Raw genomic sequence first — 20,020 nt, forward strand, 5'->3', positions numbered from 1 at the left:
TTCTAAAGCTTCAAATGAGACTCCATATCCGAAACGCAGGAACGATCTGACTAGAAAGTCATTCAAAACTTGATCGAAGAACCAGCATTTATTGAAGAAGCTATTGAGTCGATTACAAAAAGTACTAGTTTGAAAGGCTCGTTGGAATTGATCCGCTATGGGATTTACATTATACGCAACAAAAGCACCTGAAGTACTAAACAGAATAGGTATTAGTTTGGTAATGGTTGGAGCAGCAAACTCGGATTCGGCAAGAATCTCATTTTTTGGTAGTACGAGGGGGGAATTGGCCCAAAAATTGGATAAGGGTCAAGACGCAGTCGGGTGCCGGCGGCTTACTCAAGTGCCCTGCGAACCGCGCGAAATGGTCACCTATTACACGGCTCACTAACTATGCCTGGGGTGGGGGTACATACCTATTTATTATTCGTCGCCGGTCCGGCTTAATGGAGAAGGAAATTCATTCTTAATCTAGAGAATTCCCTTTCGTTAAGCGCATCGAGCCAAAAGACTTTTCAGTCAGAAAATTAGGAAGCATGGACTCACTCTTCTCCTCGCGGCGGTATTGCCACATAATGGAATAGATAGCAACTTTTTTCTTTTGAGTTTGAAAGTGAAAAGGAATATGGTTCCCGCCATTATAATAATGGCGAGACAAGGCTTGCAGACCTTTTAGTCGACTAACTGGCGTTTGTGGGAACCGAAATTCACACCGTCGAGTTTTGTTAATCGGAGGAAAGCCAAGTTAACTTAGCCTTCCCTGAAGGTCCCGGTTATCTGCTGGGCCACACACAACACAATCAATATGAAAGATTCAAAAGTAATAAATCGTAAAAGAGCAAAAAGGGAACAAAGAGGTCTTATTTCCGAATTCGCGTTTGAGCGTGAACAACAGGTAAGATCCTAGGCCACGAGAGCTGTCGGTATCTTCGCTAGTCTAGCCACCTAAGTTCTAACCTAGTCGAGTCACAGCTCGGTAGTAAAAACGGAAAAAGGCCTAAATTGCTTTAAGTATTAAGTTTGCTCTTAGAATGCTCTCCCTCTGCTCTTCGTCCTAGGTCCTCCTTACATACTCCTCCTTAGGTCGGTTTACCTCTTCTCAGGCCGGATTTGTCGTGAAGCGGGCTTTTCCATATTTCCTTCTTCTTTGTGATTATCTTCGGAAATATGACATTTATCTCTTCCCGCGGATGCGATAAACCGTCATACCAGTTTTTGGGTTCAAGTCTTTTGGGACCAAAGATGGGCCGTTGTCCGCAATTCGGACCCTCTTTGGGCCGTATCGAGACTTTAGTGTTTTTATGATTTTACTCGCGAAGTAGCCGTTGGTATAGGCATGGTTCTTCCAACGGAACCCTGTTTCTTCGCATAGTCGAGGCAGTTGGTGTTAAGTTAACCGTAACCTGCTCTACTACGAATAATAGGGAACTGTTCGAGAGACATAACCTTCCCAACTTCCCGAATATTTTCGACGATGTTTTTTAGACGGAACATTGGTGTCGTATCCATGGACCCGAAGACTGAGTTACGAAAACTTCGGACGAAGATGCATGGTTATGGGATGGGACCGGGTTCGGAATGGTCCACGGAGAATTGGCCGCGGTCGCCGGGCGAACTGATCCGCGGCACGATTGAGCTCGCCGGCGAACCAACCGGCAACACGGTCGTGCTCACTAGGCGAGCTGGCCCGTGTCACTGCCGAGCTCGCCGGCGACTCGACCGGCAACACGACCGTGCTCGCCGGGCGAGCTGGCTCGTGTCGCGGCCGTGCTTGCTGGGCGAGCTGGCCCGTGTCACGGCCGAGCTCGCCGGCGAGTCAACCGGTGACACGGCCGAGATCGCCGGCGAGTCAACCCAACAACGGCCACCCTCCCTAGGTGTAAGATAATAGGGCTTGATGCCTAGCGGCTTCCTTTTACGGGTTGTCTACTGATCTCACAGGTTTAAACCGTTTAGGAATGAATGCTCCACGAGTCGTGATGCTTTGATTACCGTCTTTCGAATTAAGGATTTGTCTGGCTAATAAAAATCATCCTTCAGTCCGCGCCGGCATTCCAGAACGAATTCTTATCGCTTAGCACAAGCGCTAACCCTGACAAGGCCCTACATCGCATATGCAGTTGGAGTGGTTAGTCGATTCATGCAAAATCCAAAGAAACCTCACTTTCGACGAATATTGAGGTACATGAAAGGGGTTCCTCCTTGACTATGGTCTTCTGTATAAGAAAAGAGAACAGTGTAAGATAGTTGGCTATTGTGACGCCGACTATGCTGGTGATCACGACACGCGTCGATCAACAACTGGAAACGTGTTCAGGCTTGGTTTAGGACCATTTTGTCTTTGAAAAGTAAGCGTTGTTTTAGCCGTAACCCTTGTTGGAAGAGAATACCACGTAGAAGTGAAAACTCCCCTGCTCATCCATCATTCTAAAGGCGAACATTTCAATTGAGTGACTGTAACTGCTATCTATGGTTTACAATCAGTAGTTCTTAACAACCCGCCCAGCTTTATAAAGATTTAAGAGGGAATAGGGGGTAAGGGGGACCTTCGCTTCATTATCAAATTGACTTGGACCCTCTTTCTTCTCCTGCTGTAGATTTTGCCCCGCGCGGATTCTGGAGCTTCTTCTTTAGTCTAGGATTTCAAATAATAATCAAATCAAAAGAAGCGGTGGGGCAAGAACAAGAAGCGGTCGTCGTACGCCGGCCGGTAGCTCTACTAAGCGAAGAACTGGGTTCCTCCCTTTTCTTCGCGAATAACATGTGGAGTGGAGGTAGCCTAGGCATTCCTCGAGCAAGCTACCTTCGCCTACCTCCCATCTAGAAGCGGCAATGGTAAGAGCTGGTAAGCATGGTAACTGTATCGGCTAAGGGGCTGGCGCTCCGCGTTCTATCTAGGTTCCGCTCTGACCTTCCCCACCTCACATAGAAGAAGGGGAAGCCCTTCAATAGAAGAACCCGTGTGAGTGGGAAGGGATTGAATCATTCATTCATCGGATACGTCTTTTCCCGTGATCCATTTCATGTCAACTCTAATTAGTTATCAAAAGGCCTACCTTACAAAGGGAACGTCATTTCCCGGGAATCTTGCAACCTTCCGGTTCCCGGGAAACGGCCTTATCGGCCCACATCGTCATTGTCGGTTCCCACAACCAAACCTTTTTCTTATTCTTTCTTTCAGAAGGGCTTGCGGTTCATTACACCAAAGGCTTTCAGTGAACTATTGAAGCTATCGAGAGAGTACCAAATGCCCGACTTTCGGTGGATGCGGAGCCAACGAGTTCAGTCGAAGAGCGTAAAGAGTCTAAGGTTACAGAAGCGTTCGCCAATTTTGATAGGTATAGCATTGCGAGCAAATAGACCAGAGAGCTTACCCTTTCTTTCTATGAGAGTCACGAGCTTGTTGTAGTCGCTCCTAAAGAACCTTGCTGCTTACTTGTTATATTCCCGCGTTCTTGTATGGCTCGCGCGCAACCCCACCCTGCTTCTCCCTTCCATCTCCCCCCTTACCGTCCAAAACTCAGAGGCCGTATGGAGTACAGCCAAGTGGTATGGCACCGGTTTTTGGTACCGGCATGCAAAGGTTCGAATCCTTTTACTCTAGATTATGAACACCCGATCGGATCTTTCAAGAACGAGCTGACGACTACAGGGGAAGCTCTCATTAATTAGTTGATGAGGGGAAGTGGCTGACAGCAGTCCCTGAGCTAAGCCTTGGAAATCTTAATGTCACAATGCCTTTCAAATCCTCCTAGCCATTATCCTACTGCAATAATTCTTGCTAAGAAGAACGCCCACCCCTCTCTGTTTGATAACAGTTTCCTCCTAGTTTGCTTGAAACATATAAGCTTTCCCAACTGCAACAAAGAAAGAGCCTAGCTTTCTTGGTTTGATGAGCTTATACTCGCTTTCTTGGTTTGATGAGCTATACACGCTTTCTTGGTATGATGAGTGAGTAACAACTTCTGAGTTGACTTGGAAGAAACCATTGTGGATTGTTGTAGTTCCGTGCTAATTAACAGGTTCTTTGCCTTTCTTTAAAACAGGTTTGGCGTTGCATTCATCTAGGCTGTAGCCTCTCATACGACAACAAGGATTTAGATCGGGGGATTTTCGTAACTGATTCGTTGCCAGCGCCCAAACTTTCCAATCCCCAGCGAAATACGATTGGGCATATCCTTCAAGAGATCAACCAATACGCATATTGCGCAAAACTAGGGTGGTCGTAGATCAGCTAACTGGGGCGTCCATTGGTGGAACTCAGCCGGAACCTCAATACTGTGTAGTACCCGAAGAATGACTACGTAATTTTGTCTAGTTTAGTGATAGCAGTAGGTCGGTTTGCTGTGGCTCTAATGCTGGCGATGAAGCAAACAAATAGCGTGTGATAACATTCAGACCTATCTGAGACTAAGAGGGGCTGGTTACCAGAGGTATTCCTGTCAGCCTTCTAACATTAACCCAAAAACCAATCGTCACTGGTTTCATTCTTGACGCTCTCTCTCCAGGAATCAAAACCTATGCCTTTCTCAGTCTGGTTAGGCTTTCCGGAAGGTTTTCCGGTGAGTTGTTATCAGATTGATTGGTATGGTAAGATGGATGTTAGTTGAGAGCTCCCGATTGGGGTTACGTAGAGAGACTGACTTATATAGGATCTCTCTCGGCAGCTCGACGACGATGCCGAGGAACGCCTCAGCACGGAACTTTAATCAATCAAATGGCACTAGGGTAGGGGGCTTTCCTTTGTTAAAAATCCAAGAGAGATAGAGTTTGACAAGATGGTCAAACTATCACCCCGCATCTTCATTCTATGACGATGGATCTTGGGAATGATTCGGGGGATCCCAGACCGCAACAATGAAACACTGATATCGAGTTTCTGACCCTTTAGTGAAGCAGAATCACTCAGGAGCTCCCAGTTCCCATTCAACATTCATTCATAGTCTTTATTCTCCCCTTGCCATCCTTCACTGCTTTTCGGACTGCTTTTACTGCTGCTTCTTATGCTTCCTGCTTCTGACTACTTGCCTTTCCTTCCCTCGGAAATCAACTCCATATCAATTAATTTGACTCACGCTTCTTTTGCTTTTTAAAATCCTTCTCTGTGCGAGTTAGGACTAAGACCTTTTTTCTATGACTTCTCATTCTCAACAAAAACAATAAGACCAAGAATGAAAAGAAGAAGGTCTAACCCGTGTATCCATTTATAAATATAAAGACTCTCAAGCCCCGGTAAGCTTTCTAAAAAGAAAAAAAGAGCACCGAAGAAGATTGTAGTTAAGGTTTGGAGCTTCTGGGGAGTACAAACAAGTAAGTACTAGCTAGCCGCATTCCTAGCTACTTAGTACCCTTCTTTCACTTACAGCTATCTAAGACAATCAGGGGCGAAGTCACTCGACTGCAAGGAGAGGGGCTGTGTAACTGCTCTAAATAACACTACTCTCATCCCTCGCTTTTGTTCAATTATAAATCTAAATAAAAAAAGAAAGAAAAACTTTAATGGAGATTTATAGCATCATTCAAGTAAATACAGATTAAGATCGTAAAAACATAAGCTTGTAATATAGCTACACCTAATTCCAGACCGGTTAATGCAAGAACTATAAATAAAGGACCAAGAGCCCCTATAAAATAGAAAATCTCATTCATACATAGCATAGTCCAAGCGAACCCACTTAAAATCTTTACTAAACTATGACCGGCAATCATATTAGCAAATAAACGTATTCCTAAGCTTAATGCGCGAAAACAATAAGAAATTAGCTCAAGGAGTACTAAAAAAGGTGCTAACGGCAGTGGGACTCCTGCGGGTAACAAAAAGCTGAAAAAATGAAACCCATGTCTTTGAAATCCCACTATAGTAATGCTAATAAAAATTGGAAATGAGAGAGCCAAAGTAATGAGAAAATGACTTGTCACTGTGAAGCTATAAGGTATCATACCCTGAAGATTACAAAATAACAAAAAAAAAAAGTGACCAAGATGCAAGGGAAAAACATTTGTTTCACATTTCCGGAAAGACCACCTATTTGTTCCTTTACCAGGTTCAGCACGAAATCATAAAGAAGCTCTACCAAGGATTGCCAAGCATTTGGGACCAAGTTTCCTCCTCCCTTTTTAGTAATATAATGAATCAGAAGTAGGAAAAAACTCAGAGTTAGCAGCATGAACAAAGATGGATTTGTGAATGAGAAATAGAAGTTACCGATATTTATAGGAATCAATGGGACAATCTCAAATTGGTCAAGTAGGGACTGCGCCTCCAGCCCTATTTGATTCATAGCGTCCTTAAAGGCTGAACTTTGTACTCCGATTTCGCTCAAATCATCCAAAATGTGCTGAAGAAAAGCGGTATTTTCCTTTCCCGCTTCGGCCGCTTCAAAAACCTTGCAAGGTCGAGAACGACGGGGAGAGTGATGCAGAATGAAACCCTTACTTAGTGCGGAGATAGGATTTGAACCTACGACATCAAGGAGGAACCTAGCTTCTTCAGCGAAGCTGGAGGAACGGAGTTGGCTTCTCCCATTGGTGAAGCAGGCTTGGCTCCTTGCGAGCTACCAAGCTGCTCTACTCTACTCGCACTGCTTCTTTCCTCTCCAATATCTAATTTTCTTAGTCTCGTTCTAGTCTCTATCTCTTAGGTCAAGCATCTTCGGGAATACCCGTCCCCGTCTTAGTCGAATACCTTTTCATTCCTTCCGCAAGTTCGTATCTTAGAAGAATCATCCCTTGTCTTTCGCCCGTGGGCGAGCTTCTGCTTTCTACTTTTACTCTCCCAGCAGAAAGACCATAGAATAGGAAAACCACTGGATCCGCTGCAATCCCAGTTGCCAGTTGACTCAACAAAGAATCGACTTTGTTTGCTTTGGTGCTTTCTTTTAGGCCGGATATTACCACCAAAGCGGATATCGTGATCTTGGATCTAGCTACTTGACTTCCCCCTCTTCCTATGTATGGGGAGAGTAGCCTAGCCCATCCCCTCAGACCAGACTGAGCTTCATTGCCAATCCTTTGAGCCGCTTTGCTCCTGGGGATGCCTTACCGCTCCGTGGGGGAATCTCGAAGATCGAAGATTAGTATGAAACTAGAGCCATCTCCTTTTTGCAGGGGAATCTCCTTCAGTTGATTATCTGGTTTCGGAAGATGCATTTCAAAATCTTTTTCTCTCGTACCCATTTGCCTAAACTCCGGTGATCTAGCTTTGGCTTATGCCATTACCGCTAAACCCAATTCTTCTCTTCATGTATGTGGGCTGCCTTGATATTACGTAAGGTGTCAAGGCGGTCGAAGAAGCCCACAAGTGGAAGCAACCGATGCTTTGGTCATTCAGTTTCATCCTTGCTGCCAGTCCGTGCTTGCTGTCATGCTGGAAAAATCAGGGGTTTCGTGTGGATGAGCTTGCATGATAAGAGAAGGAGCTGTTAAGCTCAGCAAGTGAGGGATTCAAGTGGCGTGTGAAGAGCAGCCACTCCTCACCATTTATACAAGGGAGTAAACCTGATCTTTATCTCTTTATATACATTCATGATAGGTTTATCTCTTGAGAACTGATACACTTATGGAATGATTTATCAGGTACCTTACTTCGATTCTCAATGAAGAGGGGGTGATCTTACCTGATGGAGATGGCGAGAAGCCATGAGAGAAGGGAAGACACGAACCGAGTTCAAGAAGAAGTCCAAGAAGAGTGCTGAAGTGAAGAGGCCGTGATCCAGAGTCTATGTGCCTAAACCTCAGTGATACTAAGGCACATAGGCTCACTGGCCAATCCCCGGGCCTTGTTGGCTCTACTCTTTTTCCCTCATCAAGGTTTTGTCCCAAAGGGTTTTCCTTGGTGAGGTTTTTAATGAGGGAGTTCTTCAAGGTTCCAATCTTGACTTAGGATCGCCTAGAGTCAAGCTTGAGGGGGAGTGTTGACTTGAAGAAAGAAATGGAGACAAAGAGGAGTTGGTTGAGTTTGGGTCTTGATGAAGGATCGGGCAAGATCTTCAGAGATTGTCTGTCAAGGCTTCAGGAGTGTTTAAAGAAGTCTTGAAGTGTCCTGAAGTCAGTGCAAAGATAGGGCCAAGTCCAGGAGGGACTTAGACACCATCTGGAGTAGTTTGGGCGATGGTGCAAAGTTAGGGCGAGCGGTACGGACTGGTACAGATCTGTACGGACCTGTACGGATCCGTACGGACCAAGGTCGACCAAGAAATGTTCAGACTCAACAATTGGAGGAGATTGGGAGTTGGTGCAAAAATAAGGCGAGGTACGGACAGGCGGTCCGTACCATCGACCGTACTTGTTCCGGATCAACCTGAAATGAAGTTGTGCAAACTTAGGGCGCAAGAGAAGACAAACCTGAGTTATCTTGTGACTGTTTGTGGATAAGGGAGAGCTAGGGCGTGGTCAATGACAAGCTGTCTTTGAGCTGTAAAGGAAAAGCAGCCTTGACCATGTATCTAGCCATCTTTGTGAGCAAGGTTCATGGGAGCCTTAAGGGAACCAATTAGGAAGCAGCCCTTGCCTTGACCAGTTTGAATTAACCAATCAGGCACCATCATCTCTCATCCAATCACAAGACATCACACAGATTGCAAACTCACCACTCCATCCTACCCATCCATTCTTCAAGTGATTTATCAGCCCTTAGATTTAGGTTTATGATGTTTGTAACTTGTAAACCTTATATAAGGAGTGTATGGACGAAATTGTAACTCTCTTAAGAGAGAGAGGGGGATTTTCCCTCCTTCTTCATAATACAAAGTGTGTTCTTGGATAAGAATCCCTCAAACTACCCCTTTCTTATACTTAAATCTCTTAATCTCTCTAAATCTCTTGTTTCTGTCCAAGTTCATACTGTTCTTCATCAGACCTTTCTCTCTTCAGTTCAAGCTCTCATTTCGCCCTTAGTGGCTTGTTCTCACACACACAGCCTGAGCTCTGAAAACCTAACATTTCGGCCGGTTTTACCTACTATTGAATTTGAACCAATGACTCTCGCCGTATGAAAGCGATACTCTAACCGCTGAGTCAAGTAGGTCAAGCTGAGTCAAGTCAGAGAAAATAGACCCCTATAAGAGAAAGCCGCCCAACCAGAGTTCCCCTTACTATACAAGGGTGCGGAGCGCTAAGAAAGAGAAAGCGTTCTCACAATACGAAAACAAAATGAAGCAGCGGCTAGCATGCTAAGATTAAGCACTTGGAGAACATAGAGCCTTTCTTTTCTTTCTCGGTCGTCTGTCTTAATATAAGTAGATTCCGATTAATACGGTCGTTCTCTGCTGCATTGGTGTTTTCACTCCCCACCATAACAAAATGTTTCTGAAATTGGTTTAGGAAAAATTTCAGAGCTTAGCCCTAATTAGGGCATCAAATGTATATTTATATAGATGATCTCTTCAAGTCAAATTACAATTAAGCCCTTGGGCTAATACATACGACACAATTAACAGTATAACCTAGATACACTAAGACTCCCCCTTCAATCGGAGCAAGGTGGAAGGATGCGAAGATTGGAGCGAAGGTAGTGAAATTGGGCAGAGGGGAAGCCCTTCGTGAAGATATCAGCAAGTTGCTCGGATGTGGGAATATATTGCACAATAATGTCACCTTTGAGAACCTTTTCCCGTACAAAATGGTAGTCAATTTCAATATGTTTCGAGTGAGCATGATGAACAGGATTGGCAGTCATATAAGTTTTCTGATGTTATCACAATAGACCTGAACAGGGTGAGGAAGAAAGAGACAAAGCTCGCGAAGTAGCTGAGTAATCCAGTGAGACTCAGCAACAGCAAAGGTAAGCGAGCGGTATTCAGACTCAGCACTAGAACGAGAGACTGTAGGTTCTTTCTTGGCGCGCCATGAACTAAGATTGGGACCAAGAAAAATAGGATAGCCAGACGTAGAGCGCCGAGTGTCAGGACAACTTGCCCAATCTGCGTCAACAAAAGAAAGTAGACCCCGCTAAGGCGTTCCTCGGAGGAACTCGTCCAAGCACATGTCTCCTTTATCTGTTTTCAGCCAGCTTAAGCGCCCTACTTTACCTACTTTAAATGTAAATCTTCCTTTTCATCAAAGCCTTCGTGTTCATCGAATACTAGCTTCACTATGTGTAGCTCGCTCCCCTCTCTTGAAAGCCGAACTGGCGCCTTCTTTTGATAATTGGGTTAGGGTTACCGAAGGCAATCTGTCAGGAAAAGTTTCCCCTTTTATTCGGCAGCCGCCTTTGATGTAACTAAACTAGATAGAGTTTGGGTCACGAATTCGGATTTACCGATCCGAGGGAACCAAATGAAGCATCTTTTTCTCCTTCCGAAAGAAAAGAGGAAGACTTATTCACACCGAAGTGCACCAATAGAAAACCCCTACCAGTCGAAGTGGAATGATGAGCTAAAAGTCCCTTCTACGATGAAGCTGAGTCACCGAAGCGGGAGAGGTGTCTTCTTTCAGGATTGTTTCCTATTGAGTGGATCAAATCCCAGGCCTTAAGAGCCCATTAACCCATCTTCTGTTCCGCTAGCCATCTAAGCTAAAGCTTGCCATCAACCGGTTCGTTCGGAAGTAACCGCATGCGCTCACCTATCCATCAACCAAGACAGAAGGGAATGACCAACCAAGCGAGCAGAGCCCAACTACCAATCCTATGCTCTCCCAATCCTGGAACTGGCGGCAATCTAACGAATTCGGGAAAGCAAGATGATCGACACTGGAAAAGACGTCTTGGCGAGAGGTGCTTTAGCAACTCGACTGAAAAGCAGAGGACATAGAGTCACCGACTAAAGCAAGCCAGGAAAGGTAATTGCTTACGGACAGACCATATTTTTGAATAGCAGCTTACTCTCAAACACCCTATTCCGCCAAAACCATTTACTACGCAAACAAGACCGGCAACTGGTTGAGCTGATAGGACCACAGCTGAGATTAACTCAAGAGCGTCTGTGGCTAAAAGACTAGCAGCATATTCTTCTTCAATTGCGACAGGAGCTCATTCTTTCGCAGCTTATTCGTCGTTTGGGCAAATGGATGTGGGATGGAGCTTGAACTAAGGGACCTGGGGCGTAGCCTTGATTCAAAGTGTCTAGGTACCAAGAGTAAAGGAAGGAGGGCTAACTAATATAATAGGGGTAGGGGGTGTTAACGAGCAAGAAAAGGCCCCTTTATTAGTAAGGTTGCTTGCTTGTCACACAGGCCGTCTTTGGCTCGTCTCCTTCCTCGATATGCACCTGGTAGTATCCCGCCGTAGATCCAACTTCAAGAAGTATCTCGCGCGGGCGAAGAAGTCTGCAATAAAAGTGGATAATTGTTTTTGATAGTTAGGTTACCTTGTTGAGCGCCTGATAATCAATGCACAAGGCTCCCCGCGTTTTCTAGAAAGGGGCTCCCCAACCTTTTCCCAGCAGCAATCCATATAGGGAAAAACTGCCTTGGAGGCTGGAATCAAAATAGGCCTCCATGAGTTCTTGAAATTGATTCCTGAGTTCAACCAATCCCCTTAACTAATAGATGCTAGTTGGGGGGCCATCCGCTTAACCCAGCCCCAGTCTAAATAGTTGGGGGTTTGGCTCCAGGCTCCAACTCGATCTTGTGGTAGACTGCCCTACTAGGGCGCACTTGGCAACTAATTCGTGGGGCATGATATCCCAAAATTCCTCAAGTACTTGCTGCACTTCCTGAGAAATAAGTAGTCTTGGTATTGGATCCGCTCTTCTGAGAGCATGAACATCATTTAGATTCAATTCCTCTTCTTAAGCGAACCCTCCCCCCCCCCCCCGAACCATTCTTAAGACCACCAAGCTCTCTCGAATGAATTCTACTCTTTCTGCTTTCGAGATAGAAGAGTAAGCAAATTGATTACCCACTAAGGTGTAAAACTTTGTGACTAGATCATCCTAAAAATGGATGCGACGGGAAGAAGTGGCATTTGTAAGTGTTGCTGACTTAACATTTAGGTTTCGGCATAACAAAGCTTGCACTGTCTTTTCGCACTTAGGCGCACAGCGTGCCATTGGTAATGATTCTACTACGGTGCCACAAATTCGCAAGCTGATCCTAAGTAATCGTTGTTGTTCATTGGATTCCGGAGGAACTATTTCGTTAGGATTGGGGAATTGCTGCGATTCTTCCTGAATAGCCTGGATTCTCCCGTCGAGAGTCGCTTTGAAAGTCGTACCTAAACTCTTACGACTGAATATGATTAAGCCTATAAAACAAAGAGCTACTATCATTTCTTCATTATAGATTGAGATCTTCTTCGAACTTAATGCACAAATGGATAGAATAGCAGCAAATAACATCTTTCTAGCATCCATATTCGTCAAACTCAATCTCATTTATAAAGCTTATCCACATTTCTTTTTCAGCAACTGAACGGGAAGTGGTTTAGGAAAGGACTTTTGAATCGGATGCGCTCTCCCAGCGAGAAAGGCCCTGACCCTGCCGACCAAGAAAAAAAGAGAACGAAAGGCGTTCCTCGAACTTTATATTTTCCTAATTCGAGAAGAGTTACAAAGTGACTCGACTGTAAGGTCCACCAGGAGAAGTCTCGACTGAAAGGAGAGGAATGGTTAACCTTGAATGCTATTAATAAATTCTACAGCAATAGTCCCTCGGACTCAGAAAGTTATAACGAAAATGGCTAACCCAATAGCGGATTCCGCAGCTGCCACCGTTGGAACCAATGAAGCAAATACTTGACCCATCATATCATCCGAAGAAACAGAAATACCAAAAAGTTCGAATTCACAGCTAATAACATTGATTCAATTGGAATTGACATAATAGGAATATTTCGTCTATTAAGGAGGATTCCCCGAATACCTAAAATAGAAATAATCATAGAAAATGTGAAATATTTGATAGGATCCATTTCGGGAACGTGTAATCTAAGAGAAACTCAAATGTTATTAGATAACAAGCTCGACCGAACACCTGAAGTCCTTGAGATTTAGGTTAGGGAGACACACGCGCATTCCTGACAACAGGCACGGGCGATATCCAGGCAAGCTTCCCCGCAAGCCTCACAACAGACACGTCCCACCTGTCCGACCGTAGGCCCCACTACTGCGGCAAGGCGCGGCAGCCCTGACCCTGCGAAGAAGAGCTTCCCATCGGTTCAGGCACCATTTTTTTGATTAGGTGGAACTTCGGTGATAGGTTGTTTTTGATCCCATGAGGAATCTAGCGATTCCCCCCCCCCCCCCCCCCCCAAGAGGAGATTGGTTAGGAACATGATGGGCAACTTCAGCCGGTGCTAGCGCCTGCGTAAGCGGCTCTTGAGCCACTAAAGAGAACCAATAAACACGACAGCTGGGCCAACACCTGAAGTGGATTTACAAAATCCCCCTTATCTATTTCTGGGTAAATAAGTTGGTGACTAACAACAAAGACAAAAAAAACTTGCTACCAAGAAGACGATTGATAAGAGAAAAATTAGGGTCTTTTCTCCTTCTAGGTTGACTTGAGAAAAAAAAGAAAAAAAAAAGGAATAATTAACACCGACTAAGATCAAAGAAAGTAGCAGACTAATCACTAAAAAAGCCTTTGGTTCAAATTGTGACATCTATCTTAACTTACTCAATTATCTCGTGAACTATCTGCTTCAAAAAGAGAGTTGGTTGAATGAGACTGAAACCTTCTTTCTTAGAGGAGGGCACCACTTCGACTGATGCGGGCGCGGTTCCCTCATCGTGAAATAAGTAATGAAAGGGAAGACCTGCCCCGGTCAACTTTCTTGTTGCATGTATAGCTTTTTAGAACAGAGATCTAGCAACGCATTCTAGGCACAGATCATTGGTATTGGATGTATCGTTAGGTTGTGCCGAGTCAAATCTGCTCTGTTTTTTTTCCGTTGCAGAAAAGAGATCCCTTCCCTCCGCTTTCTAAAATGAGGAATATTAAGTCCGTGGGGCTGCAGGTACTATGGATCCTCTGACTCCCAATCGGGTTACCTTCCATGGTCTCGCCGGTCTTACCTGTAGGTCCCTACAGGCGGGTGCCCGTAGTAGGCCGGCCGCCCTACCTACACCAATCATCATATCGGTCCCTAAGCCCCATTGCTGGAAAGGCTCGGCTTCAAAACCGTACGTGGGGCTTCCACCTCATATGGCTCCTCTAAGGATGGAGGTAGGCCCAGCCCAGGCTTGCGCGGTTAAGGTTGTTGTACACCTGCCAATCAAGTAAAAAAAAAGAAGAGAACGAAAGCTTTAGTTTTTTGGGGGTTGGTGATTCCGTGTATGGATGATCACCTTGAGCCACGAATTTAGTAACGTAAGGCGGGCCTGTTTCTCCCCATGCGTTGCTAATTCCTCATAAAGCCCCTCCATCCATACGTCCAGTTGATCATCCCGAACTGCATCTCGGGTTTGACAGAGGGAAATTTGTCGCTCCAGCTCGCGCACATCCTGATCTATGCGCGCGGCTACTTCCCGACAACGGTAGGGATCCCTCTCGTTCTGGAGGTTCCGTTCCATTTCATGAATTTGCTCCAGATCGTCCGCCAATTGGAGATTCCACGCTCGTTAAGAGTCGGAACTCTCTATTTCGTTGTACAACGACGAGAGGGAGGGCCGAGCATTAAGATCCATCGGGTTACCATTCCTATCCGTAGGTAGGCCCTGGTCCTGATAGGGGACAGATGGCCCAACTTCCTGGGGAGGAAGCTCATTTACCGAGGGTGAACCCTCTTCCGTCTGGGACTCCTCTGCCGGGAGGGGGAGTCCGAGAATGATTCCTCGAGAACTCAAAGTTCAAAGGAATCCTCCTCCCACATGGTGTCCCTCTCCGCCCCGTTAGCGCCCGTAGAAGGAAGTGCTCTCCCTCCTACTGCAGCCCATATAATGGGCTCCAACAGGGGCAAAGCCGGACTCACTAGGTGGATGACTTTGATCTGTATCAAAGATATTACCACGGCGATGAAAAAGACCAAGAAGAGATTGAGAATCCCCCTCAGTGGTCCTTTCAAACAAAAGTAATAAATTCGAAATAAAAATAGGAAGCCCACCAGTGCGAAGAATGAAACGCACGTAGTGGTCAGAATAGCGCTTCCTTCTGATCCTAGAAAACGTCCGAAAAAACCTGCTATGGAACTACCGAGTAGGAGCAACAATAGTCGAACCAGATTTTTCATAACATAATTTCGAGTGTGATTTCATAACATAATTATTTCGAGGGTGATCAGAAACCTAAAATCAGACAATGACAGAGCGTCCAACGATTGAGTGATAGATTTCTCGACCTCCGGAGAACGCTAGACCGAAGAAATGAGTAACTAACAAGGAAGATTTTGTTCCCCAACTTGCTTTATTAACGGGCATTTTCGGAGACTAGCCCGCTTCTTCATTACTCAAGAGGGCGATTGCCCGGTCCTCTTTCATGTGGAATCATTTTAGATCGTATCCAAGCCTGTCTCCACTTTCTTATGTGAATGAGGTGCTTGCTTTATGAGACTGAATGAAACCTTCTTTATTCGATCAGAATACAAATAAGATCAAAAAGGCCATATATGGGGCAAATAATGCAATAGCTTCGGTTAGAGCAAAGCCCAAAATGGCATAACCAAATGATTGTTTAGCCAATGATGGATTTCGCGCCAAAGAATGGATCAAAGAACTGAAGACGTTTCCAATACCGATAGCAGCTCCCGCTGAAGCAATTGTAGCAGCTCCGACACCTATTGATTTTGCACCTTCTAACATCTCGGGTTGATAATTCTCCTCACGCTTTGTCATTCACTGATCTTCTATCTTATTGATTCCTCGTCGATTCTCACCCTCGTTCCTTTAATCTTGGACATCTCACTTGGAATGCATTCTTTTCGATCTTGTACCCACGTAGTGGTAGACTGAAGACTAACTGAATCTCGACAAAGAAAAGTACAAGCAAGTAGATCATTCGACGTTAGAGGGACTGACTCGTAGGTAGGGTCCCATATCTCTTCGATTATTCAATTTGATCCGTCTTCGTCTTCTCTTATGAAATTGATAGTTTGTGAGATCGATTATTCCTAAATGCTGCCCTTCTCTTATATACGAGAGCTATTGCAGGATTGGAGGATTAAGAAGGCCTAGTCTTTCGTAATGAAGTGCGGGACTTTTCCGCTATAATTCAAAGGCGTTCCTCGAGAAATGAAGAGCATAGTCCTGTAAGCGTAAAGCATAAGTAAAGAAAGAGAGCATGTACTTAGCAAAAGTACTCAAGGATCAATGGCGTAGCTGAGCATACCGCGGCGGGTCTAATTGTATCAATAAGGAAGGGATCTTTGAATCCCGATGAGTTTTGATTAAAGTCTTTCAAGCTTTTTCTATTCTTTGGGTTAAAGAGTATCCTATCTTTGGAATTCATACTGATCCCGCGGTATGAGAAAGCAGCCCCTTGCACTTCCTTAGTCTAGTTCCGTGCTGTTCTCATTAAAAAGAAGAATCGCAGGAAGAGCGGTTAAGCTCCGTCAAAACCTTTTAAGGGTAGCACTGGTGCAAGGTCATTTCATTAGGTGAGGGTTTTCTTTCGTATAAAGGTTTAGCTCATCGATGAATCGGTCGAGCGGAAAAAAGAAAGAAAAGGGCCAGGGATTTGCCGACTGAGGCTCTTTTCAAGTTTGCCTACGTATCTGCCGCACTTGGCCAGGATCAAGTCAACACTTTAGAATGAAGAAGACAATGCGCACATAGAATAGAAAGCTGCTGTTTGCAAGCTCTTTCTTTAGCATTCCATAGAAGGTGCATCGAATGCTAGTGCAATAAGAGTTGATGAAGGCGGGATAACGGCACTTGCCTTCAAGCTTGAAACTTCTTGCCCCGAGGAACGCCTGAAAGCTTAGTGAGGAAAATCCTCGACAGAGAGGAAGTTTTTCTTTAAATGAGAGTGACCTTTCAAAGAGACATTTTGGGATAAGGCCATTCTTATAGGGATGGCTCACTCTCCTTTAAAGGTGTCCCTGCTGCACTCTAAGGATAGCATATGATTCACTAGCGCAGGAGTGAGAGTTAGCCTTGGCTTTGGCATTTCCTCGCCCTGTCATTCAGTGAAAATCTAGTGAGTAAGGTAAGGGGGTACGGAAACGTCCTCTTATCAAAGCTTGAACGGGATTCATTTAAGGGAAGAAGACGAAGTCAATTCAATCCAACTACAACCGCTCCAACGTTATCATCCTGGAAAGATATTGAGTCAATCTAGCAGGACTAAGGAAAGGCACAAGCCCCAGTCAGCTCCGTCTGAGGTAAATCTAGCAGGGGAAGGTCATATGACCCTTGGGTGAAGGTGGGTTCCGACCTGGAAGTCATTACCAACATTCAAACAAACAAATGCCAGAATTACAATAGGTTTTATGAATAATAGCCAGAGAACAAGGAATTGGTTTGCCTTTCAAGGGTAGTATCCACTCTTGGTATCGATCTGATAAAACTTTCACTGGCAAAGGTGTGAATTAGGAAGGATTGGTCACCAAAATATTAACTGGAGACTGAATCTTAATATACCTCAGAACGATATATTTTTGTTACCACGAGATATAATAGCAGCTGCCGATCATTTGATTGGGATGAAATTTGGAATGGGTACACTTGATGATATGAATCATTTGAAAAATAAACGTATTCGCTCTGTAGCGGATCTTTTACAAGACCAGCTCGGGTTGGTTCTGGCTCGTTTAGAAAATGTAGTTAAGGGAACTATAGGCGGAGAAATTAGGCATAAATTGATACATATTTCTTAGAATTTGGTAACTTCAACTCCGCTAACAACTACTTATGAATCCTTTTTCGGATAACACCCATTATCTCAAGTTTTGGATCGAACTAATCCATTGACACAAATCGTTCATGGGAGAAAGTTGAGTTATTTGGGCCCTGGCGGATTAACAGGGCGAACTTCTAATTTTCGTATACGAGATATCGATCCTAGTCACTATGGGCTGCCCCATTGACACGTCTGAAGGAATCAATGTTGGACTTATTGGATCTTTATCAATTCATGCCAGGATTGGTGATTGGGGGTCGTTAGAAAGTCCGTTTTATGAACTCGTTGAGAAATCAAAAAAGGCGCGGATACGGATGCTTTTTTTATCACCAAGTCAAGATGAATATTATATGATAGCAGCAAGAAATTCTTCGGCTCTTAATCAGGGCATTCAAGAAGAACAGGCTGTACCAGCTCGATACCACCAAGAATTTTTGACTATCGCATGGGAAGAGGTTCATCTTCGAAGCATTTTTCCTTTCCAATATTTTTCCATTGGAGCTTCCCTAATTCCTTTTATCGAACATAATGATGCGAATCGAGCTTTAATGAGTTCTAATATGCAACGTCAAGCAGTTCCACTTTCTCGGTCCGAAAAGTGCATTGTTGGAACTGGATTGGAAAGCCAAGTGGCTTTAGATTCGGGGGTTCCCACTATAGCCAAACACGAGGGAAAAATCTTTTATACTGACACTGAGAAGATAATTTTATCGGGGAATGAGAATACTGTAAGTATTCCATTAATTATGTATCAAAGCTCAAACAAAAATACTTGTATGCGTCAAAAACCTCAGGTTCGCCGGGGTAAATGCATTAAAAAGGGACAAATTTTAGCGGATGGTGCTGCTACAGTTGGTGGGGAACTCGCTTTTGGAAAAAATATATTAGTGGCTTATATGCCATGGGAATGATACAATTTTGAAGATGCGGTACTCATTAGTGAGTGTCTAGAATATGGTGATATTTATACTTCTTTCGACATACGGAAATATGAAATTCAGACGCATGTGACAACCCAAGGTCCTGAAAGGATCACTAAGGAAATACCGCATCTAGAGGGCCGTTTACTCCGAAATTTAGACAAAAATGGAATTGTGATGCTAGGATCGTGGGTTGAAACGGGTGATATTTTAGTAGGTAAATTAACGCCTCAGGTGGCGAAAGAATCCTCGTATGCTCCGGAAGATAGATAATTACGGGCCATACTTGGCATTCAGGTATCGACTTCAAAATAAACTTTTTAAAAATTGCCTATAGGTGGTAGAGGTCGAGTTATTGATGTGAGATGGGTTCAGAAAAAGGGGGGTTCAAGTTATAACCCATAAATAATTCGTGTATATATTTCACAGAAACGTGAAATCAAAGTAGGTGATAAAGTAGCCGGAAGAAATGGAAATAAAGGTATCATTTCAAAAAATTTACCTACACAGGATATGCCATATTTGCAAGACGAGAGACCCGTGGATATGGTCTTCAATCCATTAGGAGTACCCTCACGCATGAATGTAGGATAGATATTTGAATGCTCGCCTGGGTTAGCGGGAAATCTGCTAGATAGACATTATCGAATAGCCCCTTTTGATGAGAGATATGAACAAGAGGCTTCGAGAAAACTAGTATTTTCTGAATTATATGAAGCCAGTAAGCAAACAGCCAATCCATGGGTATTTGAACCCGAGTATCCAGGAAAAAGCAGAATTTTTGATGGAAGAACATGAGATCCTTTTGAACAGCCTGTGATAATAGGAAAGCCCTATATCTTGAAATTCATTCATCCGGTTGATGATAAAATACACGGACGTTCTAGTGGACGTTATGCACTTGTTATACAACAACCCCTTAGAGGCCATTCTAAGCATGCATCCCAACGAATACCAACAAGTGGAGTTAATGCTATATCTCATCCTTTCCTTAGTAGGGTTTCTCCCTAAACAAAATACCGATTCAAGCCCCTTTACTAGGTTGGGCAAGCTTGGATCCCCTTACTCCCAACAATTTGCTGGTCGGGATCGTGAAACTCTCGCTCGAAAAGTAAGCTGGTCCTTGTTTGTCATAAGGATAACCGTTCTTATTAGGTCAGGGGCGGCCAGTCCGGGGGTTACCCGCGATTGGTAATGGCATAAGCAGAAGAGGGGTAGGGGGACAAGGTTACGCGCTGGGTAGTGCAGCGCATCTGTTTCGGGACAGAGGCGACGAGGGCGAAGCAAGCCATCCAACCCAACAGGTCAGGGTCGGGCCGGCCATAGGTTCGAATCCTGCCACCTTTATTGTGGATCATCCTGTGGTTACCGAATGATGGGAATAA

At 44.5% G+C, this 20,020-nt stretch overlaps 4 protein-coding genes across 4 annotated transcripts in view; 1 reads left to right on the plus strand and 3 right to left on the minus strand.

Annotated features, from left to right (window-relative positions):
* Positions 1-5,444: 5,444 nt before the first annotated feature.
* LOC125580701 (ATP synthase subunit a) lies at positions 5,445-7,382 on the minus strand. The gene is given in 2 exon segments (XM_048745681.1): positions 5,445-5,969; positions 5,972-7,382. Coding segments are annotated over 2 exon segments (783 nt in total). The 5' UTR covers positions 6,282-7,382; the 3' UTR covers positions 5,445-5,496.
* Positions 7,383-9,289: 1,907 nt separating this feature from the next.
* The window catches only part of LOC111201652, a 44,788-nt gene continuing 34,057 nt past the window's right edge, over positions 9,290-20,020 (plus strand). The window contains exons 1-2 of the mRNA XM_048745682.1: positions 9,290-10,735; positions 12,444-12,455. Of these exons, the coding sequence (XP_048601639.1) occupies positions 10,554-10,735; positions 12,444-12,455 (194 nt within the window). The 5' untranslated portion in view covers positions 9,290-10,553. The remainder of the gene's footprint in view (positions 10,736-12,443; positions 12,456-20,020) is intronic.
* LOC111201653 (uncharacterized mitochondrial protein AtMg01020) lies at positions 14,022-15,109 on the minus strand. Its single transcript, XM_022693885.2, is given in 2 exon segments — positions 14,022-14,690; positions 14,693-15,109. Coding segments are annotated over 2 exon segments (606 nt in total). The 3' UTR covers positions 14,022-14,501.
* Positions 15,256-15,921, minus strand: LOC111202115 (ATP synthase subunit 9, mitochondrial). Its single transcript, XM_022694558.2, has one exon. It carries the CDS (start codon positions 15,708-15,710, stop codon positions 15,453-15,455), a length of 258 nt encoding a protein of 85 aa, XP_022550279.1. The 5' UTR covers positions 15,711-15,921; the 3' UTR covers positions 15,256-15,452.

Source organism: Brassica napus, chromosome C1 (assembly GCF_020379485.1).
Source record: "Brassica napus cultivar Da-Ae chromosome C1, Da-Ae, whole genome shotgun sequence".
Taxonomy (NCBI): domain Eukaryota; kingdom Viridiplantae; phylum Streptophyta; class Magnoliopsida; order Brassicales; family Brassicaceae; genus Brassica; species Brassica napus.

Excerpts from the sequence above, each read along its gene's own strand:
- LOC111202115 (XM_022694558.2), bottom strand. The coding sequence starts at position 15,710 with ATGACAAAGCGTGAGGAGAATTATCAACCCGAGATGTTAGAAGGTGCA.